Here is a 9,676-nt window from a genome sequence, read left to right on the forward strand (position 1 = left end):
CCCCCCCCCCCCCCCCCCCCCCGCGGCTGTCCCTCCACTGGGTTCCCGAGCTGTGAACGATGCTGGACAAGATCACCAGCCTGTGTACTCTGCAGGCCCTGGTGGTTTGGGGCCGTCACGTGTTACAACAGCAGAGCGCTCTCAGAAAGATTTGTGAAGCTCTTGTACTTATGTTTTCTCCCCTAAGAGAAAAAGGCGTGTCTGTTTCAGTGTTGAAGACCACTGTAAGCTAGTCAGTTCTACCCATGCCAGCTGCAGAGGGGTGAAGCTGAACCCCCAGGAAGCGTCCAAGGCACCCATCTTTACCGAAGTTCACAGCTTCATCTTTCTCCACTTGGGCAGCGTGTTCAAACCACGGACCTCGAGTCCAGCTGCTGAAAGCCTGATTTGCTGGGCTACCAACAGTCATCAACATTGCATCACCACCCCAAACCTGGTCCTACGATTCCAGCGTCCCTTCAGACTCCTGGGCATCCACGTCCTAACAGGACAGGCTGCCTCTCCTCTCGGCACAGCAGCTGGTGGGTCTGAACTACCAACCTTCCCATTAGCAGCCCGGCCCTCCACCTACAATGCAAGTGCAACCAAACAAACAAACTGCGATTTTTCCATCTGTGAAGACCTCCAACCCGCAGGGTGGGCCCAGCTCTGCCGTGTGGGTGAGTGCCAGGGGCCAGCAGGGAGGGCCAGGCTGGGGTCACGTGTGCTCAGAGCTCAGGGACGAGGCTGTGCTCAAACACAGAGATTAAAAACCGCCAGAGAAAGAAAGGCAGGCGAGCCCGCAGCTGCCGTCCCCCAAACAGACCTCCCATCTGCCACCCCCGATCTCCATGTCACCTTCTCCAGGCTCATTTGTACTTCATTAACTGCCATTGACTTAACAAGATTTATGCAAATGACACCATGGGCGCTCCCCAACTCCCACCGCAATCAAGTGATTATGTATGTACAACTCCACGCTGCAATGAAAAATTAATACGTGCGGAGCCACGCCCCGCTCGAGCGGCTCTGCCCTTTCTGCCTCCAGCCTGGCGCTTTCAATTTTATCCCAACAGATCTTACCTGGGAAGAAGGCACCTGAGCCAAACTCCCTAAAACCCCTCCAAAGACACAAAAAAGGGGGGAGGGCAACATGTATACAGTCAGTCATGTTCTTTTGTTGTTGTTGTTCATAAGCAACATCAGAAGCAACTCTGTTTTGGAGTTTGGGGTTTTTTTTCTGGTTTGGTTACAAAGTTCCTATACATTGTGTGTGTGTGTGTGTGTGTGTGTGTGTGTGTGTGTGTGTGTGTCACCGTATTCTTCACTCACATTGTATTTCATACAATTACGATGAGAAATCTTTCAGCCAAGAGAAAAAAACTCCAACAACTCAGGCCAGTGGGCTGAGGCTGGGGCGGCCGTCTCCCCAGCAGGCGCGTCTGCCTCACGCACACAAGACGCTCAACGTGAGCGGACACAGCTGACGAAGCCCAGGCCACGGGCAAGCCGTGGGCACACGAGTTGCACAGCTCTGAGACTAAAGACGGTGCAGTCGTCTTCTACCCCAACTGAGTCCTGTGTTAGGGGAGCAAAACCCCAAATTCAGCAGTGACCAGAAGAGTACCAGGCCCGAACCCTCGCTCCCATTTTACAGATGAGGAAGCTGGAGTTCCAGAACAGGGGAGGGGCCACGACAGTGGGGTAGGGGGCCACGGCTGGGAGGGGGTGTGAATGAAGTGGGGGTGGGACTGGGAGGGTCACATGCCCATGGCGGGATCTGGTTCAGGGTGGGGTCGGGGAGGATGACGGAGGAGCAGCTGGACTCAGTGGGGGGACAGAGAGGCATGAGCTGAGGTGCAGGTGTGACCAGGACATAAGGAATATGACTGACGGGGAGTGATTTAGGGGGGTGGGGGTGCTGCCTTGACACAGGTGTGGGATCTTCTCTCAGATGGATGGGTCGCAGGGGTCAGGAAAAGGCTGGTGCTGGGTTGGGGTTCAGGTGTAAGGGTATGGCCTCACCCCAGGGAGGACTGTGCTGTGGAGGTGGGGAGTGGCCTGGGTACCTGAGTTGGGGCAGGGCTCAGGCATCAGGGGCAGGCAGGAGAGTGGGGCTTGGTCTGAGTTTTGTGGATGTGATGAGGGCTTGGGAAGGAGAGAGGGCTGCAGCATGGCTGTGCATCAGGTGTGGGGACGTGGCTGGGGAGGGGATAGGAGGAAGAGCGGGCCTGAGAGGGGATGTTACAGGAGAAGAGGGGAGTTACTGGGAGTGGGGCGGTGCTCACGCTCTCATGCCCACCCACCTTTCTCTGTATTTTCAGAGGAGATACTGTTACACTTTCACAAAGACTTTCATGGAGGAAGAGTCCCCATGTTAGCTCAGTGGTCAACTCCAATGTCCACACAGCCTGGGTGGTGTCCTCCACAGATGAAGCTGGGGTGCGGACATGGGCTCTCCATGTCCTGGGGGTTCTCCTCACCAGTGTACCCCAAGGAAAGAACCTTCTACCACAGCTTTCCGTATACTAGGAAACACGTTCCTAGGACCCATTTCTAAAAATGAGGTTCAGTTACCGCTGAGACCCATCTGTAGTAGCATAAGCAGCACACTGAAGCCGTCTCCAGCCCATTTTGTCAGTTTCCACTAAGATGCTCGGTTCTTCCGAGGATGCTAAAGCCACACTTGGCTGGGACTCTCATTTCATCTGATGACGACGTAGGATTTGGTCTTTTTTGACTAAACTTCTTTTGTAACATATTCAATAAAAAGCTGAACTCCTGGCAGGGGTGGGGAGGAAGAAGCTACCTCTGGTGGTTTATGGGTAAGGAGTTACGCTGCCAACCCAAAGGCAGGCAGTTCAGGGCCACTAGGTGCTTCACAGAAGAAAAATCAGCAATCTCCTCCCGTGCAGTTTATGGCTGGGAAAACCCGCTGGAGGGTCAGCTACGAGCTGGTTCCACGCAACAGCAGCATGAAGACGAGAGCTCAGTGAGATGCACCGGTCAAGAGCGGGCAGCTGCACGCACGCACACGGTCCTCAGACGCAAACTAGCTCTGCCCACTGTTGGATCTGCGAGCGAGGTGGGACCGTCAGGCCCGACACCTACCATAAACATGGCTGTGTGGAAGGCAGAGGTTTGAACAAAAGTCTGACATCCAGGACCAGGGACTGCCCACAACTCTAGAGATACGGGTTCAGAGTGGACACCAGGCCCAGTGGCTGAGCCCCAGGCAGGTGTCTCTGACACGGATGCACACTCATTTGCCAGCATCTGAGCCTCTGGCTTGTCACCGCTCCTCTTCTCAGCTGGCAAAGGGAACTAGAACGTTCTGGCAGCCTCGCGTCTGCCACCAGTGGAAGGCAGATTTTTTGCAGTGCTTTCCGGGTCTGCAGGCAACATGAGGCCGTGCTAGTTGGTACTGTGACCCCTCCTCACGCTGGGCCCCTCGCTAGCCCCCTCTTCCTCTCTCTCTCTGCAAGCTGCACTCGCTGGCTCCTGGCTTCTCTTAAACAAATTCCTATTTGTACCGAACGGCTGAAACCAGCTACCCCTGCACAAAGACATTCCCCTCTTCGAGGAGTCCCAGTGCCAACTCCAAGGGCTAAGTCTCTGAATCCATCCAGGTGGCTACAGATGAGGCGAGACCTGGGAGGACCAAGGGACCACAGTTAAGGGGACCACTGGTGCCCTGTTACCAGGCAGTCTCCCCAAGCCCAGTGCCCCCTAAATCAGCTGGTCACCTTTAAGGTGTGCCAAGTGGGCCTTCCAGAAGAGACAGAACACGGCCCGGATGGTCTTCTCTCCCCTGGAAATCTGAGCAGTGCACACGGCAAGTGGGTGGCCACTATCCTCAGACCTGGAGCCCTCTGGTACCCGGTGTCCACACCCGCTCTTGGAGCTCATGGCAGCCTATCGGCGGCGAGCGGCCGAGGCCAAAACAAATGCTTGAGAGCGAGGCCTGTTGTGTAATGGGGAAGTTTAATTAAGGCCCCACATTACAGCTGTAAATGTGCCTTTATATAATAAGGTTTAAATGAAACTGAACCTAATCAAAGTTACAATTCCTTCATTAGCAAATTACAAACAAGCGCGCACAGCTGACACACCGGCCATGATGATCACAGCTAATTGCCTCGTTGTTACAGACCAGCCTGAAACACCGTCAGATGACCGTCTGCGAGACCAAATCAGGGCCACGTCGGGCGAGGCTGTGATCACAAGGGGCCCTTGTGTGGCGAGCTGATTTACTCGCCGCCCGGCAGCCAGCGGCCCAATCAAAGCCTGGCGACAAAGGCGGCCTTTGAAGCCAGCTCAGCCGGGACGCACTCCACATGCAGGCCGCGCAGCTCACTTCATTAGGAGTGTTGTCAAGGCCCCTTCCTATTCTAATGATCCTATTTTAATACACACAGGAACCTCTCCTAATTGATGTCAAGTGAACGACTTCCACATTCATCAACAGAGCACATCAAATGCAGCTTGGCACGGGAGCCAGCATCCTTGCCTGCGAGAACGGAGGTGTGTCTCCCACTGCTGGGAAGAACGGGGGGAAGCGGGGTGCGTACCTGCTTAATTGGGATCGCGCGGCCGCTCCCGATGCTGTCCGCTCGCGTCTCCAGCCCTTTCTTCTCTTTGTCTGGGTCGCTCCCTTTCCGGGACTGTGGAGCAAAAGGACAGTTAGCGTTTGGCTGGCAGACGGGGCTCCGTTCCTCCGCGCACGGTCTGCAAACACCTATTTAGACCCCACGTGCCCCACACACACCCTCGTCCCAGAAGCAGGCCCGTAGGTGTTGGCGACGCTTAGCTTCCAAGAGGAGATTCATTCCTAACTTTTGCAATGAATTACCTTTTAATTCTTTTTTAAAGAGTTCAAAATTCAATTACGAGAAACCAATGGACCATACAGGAAAGTAACGCCCAGCAGAAAAACGCATTTGGAAGTGGCAGTTAACACAGCCAAGGAGAGAGGGGGCCGCTGGCCGCCTATTCGGAGAACTGGCTACATAAACGTAGGTGTTTAATTAATGCCGGAATGATTTCAAAAATTCTATTAACTAGTCGGCTGGGCCATTGCCTGGTGCATGTCCGCGAGCACGGAGGTGTGCGTTTCATGGGGCTTGTGCCCCGTCCGGATGGTGAGGAAATGGCAGATCCCGAAGCCAACCAGCTCACGGTGCCACCACCCCAGCGACGCTCGAGAAAGGAAGCGGGGAGTGGACAGTCGCCTTGGCCACCGTGTCGTTCCCTTGGGAGGGACAGGCAAGCAGGCCCTGGTGGCGCTCGAGGGAGGAGCCACACGGAGGCCACCTGAGAGGGCAGTGGCCAGGGCCGAGTCCCTGGATGCCACACTCTCTGTGGCTCACCTGAGCTGCGGGGACCGCGACCAGGCTCGCTGCCCGTCTCCACTTCAATGGCAGGACGAAGAGTGAGCAGCCTTTTACTGACAGATTTATTTTATGACGAGGGAAAGATCGGCGCCTCGTCCTCCTTAATAACCACACTGACAAGTGACAACTTCACTCCATTACTTTTCAATGGGAACATTACTCACGCAATATTGAAAATGGGGAAACACTTCCATGTGCTTTTCAAATCGGAGATGATATATGAACCGGCTGTCCTCGGTGGTGTCCGGTGCTGCGGCAAAGCTAAGGCGAGGCCCTCAGCACCGTGAGAGGGGCGTCCAGCTCGATGCTTTCAACCCTTAAAGGGGCGGCATCATGGGGGAGAGGAGCCAGGCAGTGGGGCGAGCTTCCAGCTTCCCTGGGGAAGGAGGAAAGGGGCGCCAGACCCCAAAGGGACGTGGGGGCACCTCGTCAGACTATGAGACGCTCCCGGATCGGGTGTGCTCATGAGCAAATGTGCTCCTTGAAGGGTCAGGAGAGCTGACATCTCGCCCCTACTGTGGACCAGCCCCCGTGCACTGGCTTCTTTCGGTGCGGGAAGCCTGGAAGGGGGCACAAGAGCCAACACAAAAGGCAGGACCGCCAAAGAGAACATAACGTACAAAGCTTTTCCCCTTTGTGCTGGGAGGGAGGGGATGTTTATTACTCATTTTCTACCCTGCATTTTAGCTAAGGGTGGGGGGCTCTTCTATTGTAGTAAGTACAGTGAGGTCCGCTCACAGCCTCGGGTCTGTTCTCCCCACGTCAGAGACCCGACACTGAGGTTTCCATGTGAAAAGAAAAACCTGGAGTTCACAGATTCTTTTTTTGGGTCAAATGTTTTAAATAGACAAGGAATCTCCAAAGCACCTTCAGAAGATTATGAGTTCTAAATTTCTCAACTTGGAAATCCATCTTCATTATTCTCTATTAACCAGAATAATTAACAAAACAAACATTAGGCTAGAAAAACCCCAACAAAAACTAACATCTTCCTTGAGGCAACACATCTGTGCCTCCACCCTCTGTTCTCAGATCCCACAGAACTCCCTGATCCCAAAGAAAGGGTCGGGTGCATTCCCACAAACACCTGGGAACATGATACATTCATGGGGCGGGGGGTGTGGTGTGGGGGTGTGGTGTGGGGGTGTCCTTGCTCAGATCTGATTGCAAAGATACAGAAATGTAGGGAGATACTATTACAAAACCAAGGCAGAGAAAGACTGACAATGGTAACATTTTAGGGGGCGGGAGCCACAGAGCACAAATTTCAGGGCAGGAGCAGCAGCAGCTTTGGTGTGCAGGACAAGGAATCGGGGTATTCTGCTCTCTCCCACACAACTGCTTTTTCTCCAACAGGCTGGGCCACAAAGCCCTTCGAACGATGGAACTTCAACCACAGACCTCACGTGAATCCACAACGCGGGAACGCAGATGAGTTCCCGGGAAGGTCTCTGTGTTTTCCCATTACCCTTGAGAGAAGGCACAGGGATGCCGTCCGGTGGTGCCTGCTGAACTGCTGCAGAAATCATTAGCTGCAGAGCTGCTATCAACATCTACCACGAGTGTCAACAGTGACTGTGTTCGCCCCCAGCCTGACAGCTTCTGCTACAAATGTAACAAGAGCTTGTGTGTTCCCTTCCAGCCTGACAACCTCTGCTACAAATGTAACAAGCGTGTATCAGTCCACCACCAATGGTGGGTGCCTTTAACATAATCACAGAGCAAGCCAGCATGGGGACTGCTTGCTGTGTATCCACACACACAGCTGAGCAACGGCTAAAATCACCTTCTTCCTGACAAAACATTTTGACTTTCCCTCCAGTGACTAAAGGGTTGTAAAGGGACACCCCCGTAAGTCCTTGCTCACAGGTGAGCACCGCCTCCTCAGCAGAAGGGCGCTGCTTCCTCCGTCCTCCACTGAAAACATCCAGGGCTGCCGGAGCACTCGCCAGCAACCGCCCAGGATTCCCATCTTTGCAAGAAGCCAAACACCTTTCCAACAGTCTGGCTTGCTGTGGAATCCCACCAGGAGTTTCTGTGAGCCATGCGATGGTGTTCCCAGCCACCTTCCGTTACGGCAGCCACCTGGCTCTGTCGAGTCACATCAACACTGTACGGCAGGCTTTTTAAAAGCTCGTATAAATGACAGCATGCCTATAAAGTTTAAGAACAGACATGGCCCGGTGCTGCACAATTTATGGATGTGCGAGAGCTTTAAGAGGAGGATGGAGAAAACCCGCTTCAGCCTCATGTCCGGAGGCACACGTGGAGGGCTCCAGTGCTTATGCAGAGGCTGTTTCTTTCCAAAGGAGGAGGAGAAAGAAGAGACGTGGCAGCAGCAAACGGGGTAACATGCCACTACAGGCAGGGAGTCAGAGGAATGGTTTCTGCAGTTCTTCCACAGTGAAAACATCGTATCAGGAAACACTGGAACTGTGTGGGCACTGGACCACTGGACTACATTACCTGCTCACAAAGTCCCTGTCACCAAGCCAAGGAGCCAACAAGCAAAGCATTTTTGCCCTCAAAATAATGCCTTTTCAGATAAATAACCGGAATTAGAGCTAACTGAGCCTTTGACAAGTATATACAATTTTTTCCCTGCAAATGGAACACATGATTTGCTACCATCAGAGAGATTTCCAGTGCAGACTAGTGTGGGAATCAGTGTGAGTGATTTGTTTGTTAGGATGGATGGGTATGCAGGTCCAAATATCCTGGAGTCTGTGAGGTACAGCTGGACAGGGCCCCATGCCCACATCCTGGCCTATGAATGACGATGTGTGGACGACTCCATGATCTCCGGCCTCGTGGTGAGCATCTCACATAGGTAGCCGGTGCCTTGCCCTGCCCCCCGCATCAGCACGGGTTTGCATTTACTGAGACTGTGTGCCAGGTGGTGTGCCTGTCCATCCACAAGAAATGTGTCAATAATGAGACTCTGCCAATTTAAGCTGATAATCTCTGACAATCACCAGGGACAGTGAAATATCAGCTTACTCAAGACCAGGGACACGCTGCTAATAGCGAGAATTCTCTCCCTAATTGCTACCTTGGTCAAACAAATTTGCCTTCTTCCGGCTGCTGGGGTGACACTGACATCTAGTGGAGTTACTCTTTCCAGGATCTTCAGCTTGAAAAGGCAGGCACGCAAGTGACTGTCACCTTCACCTCAGTGGCCAAGCCCTGTGAAGACTGACATGTGGGCTCGTCCAGTCCTCCCACCATGATGCTGCCCCTGTCCAAGTCATCTTCTGACCACACAACACTCATCCTTAAAGGATTCCTTTTCAGAATTAGTTCATTCCACAGTGTTTTCCAACATTCGAAGAATGAATGCAAGTAATGAAAGAATTCATGATCTGCACACCATATTATCAGGTGATGAATTACGATGAAAAGATTTTTCAGTCAACATAATGTACATCCTCCTGATACAGACCCTGGCTGTCCCAGATAGCGGTTTCTCCTGATCTCTTTACAGAGCCTCTGTCTATATGGGCGTACATGTGAATGCCTGCAAAGTATGCACACAGGTATGACTCTAGGTGTGCGTATATACGAATGCATGTGTATGCATATGCTTGTGTGCAAAGCATGTTTGTGCGTGCTTGAAAACGTGAAGATATGTGCATGCATGCTCATATAGTCATGTGAAGTGGCATGTGTACTGCATCTCTACCTTACAGATGAATGTTTGCAGACAGACACATGTACAAATGCACATGCACAGATGTGCATGTGTGTGCATGCTCCCATGCGTGTGTGCTGCAGACGAGGGGGAGAGTGGAGGTGGGGGGCCTCATCCAGCAGCTTTCCCGTCGTCTCGGGGGCTGGGATGTCTGCTCCCTTCTCCACTCTGGCCAGCAGTCCTGCTGCCTGACAGACTTAACCCGAGCTTTGCAGATAAAGACTTCCCACCTCACTACGGAGCAGTTTGCTCTTCCGGCTTCCACAGTTCTCCTCTGGGAGCCACCTGGTTGCCATAGTTACGCAGCAGCCAAGGCTCAGAATACGGTTCTGGAAAATTCCAACACCTTTACTAATGGCAGGGACCTGGATGAGTGGGAGCAACTCAGTCTAAAGACATTTCCTGGTGTTTTCCTTTTCTTCCCCCAAAATGGGAACCACACTTAATGACTAGTAACTGTAGCCTTTGGATGGGACTCAGGACAGGGCGTTCTCCTTTCCTGTCACTCCCTTGTAGGACAAACAGACATCTGTGAAAACCCCAATCATGATAATGAGATTAATGACCCTTCCCCTCCCCGCCTGGTGGTATCCTGCTCACTCCTTACTCGCCC

General features: G+C 53.0%; 1 protein-coding gene across 1 annotated transcript in view; it reads right to left on the reverse strand.

The window, feature by feature from the left end:
• Positions 1-9,676, reverse strand: part of AGAP1 (ArfGAP with GTPase domain, ankyrin repeat and PH domain 1) — a 405,039-nt gene that overhangs the window by 311,124 nt on the left and 84,239 nt on the right. The window contains exon 8 of the mRNA XM_006893452.1: positions 4,551-4,643. Within this exon, the coding sequence (XP_006893514.1) occupies positions 4,551-4,643 (93 nt within the window). The remainder of the gene's footprint in view (positions 1-4,550; positions 4,644-9,676) is intronic.

The sequence above is a fragment of the Elephantulus edwardii genome, unplaced genomic scaffold (genome assembly GCF_000299155.1).
Source record: "Elephantulus edwardii isolate Elephantulus edwardi_28Jun2011 unplaced genomic scaffold, EleEdw1.0 scaffold00127, whole genome shotgun sequence".
In the NCBI taxonomy this organism is placed as follows: domain Eukaryota; kingdom Metazoa; phylum Chordata; class Mammalia; order Macroscelidea; family Macroscelididae; genus Elephantulus; species Elephantulus edwardii.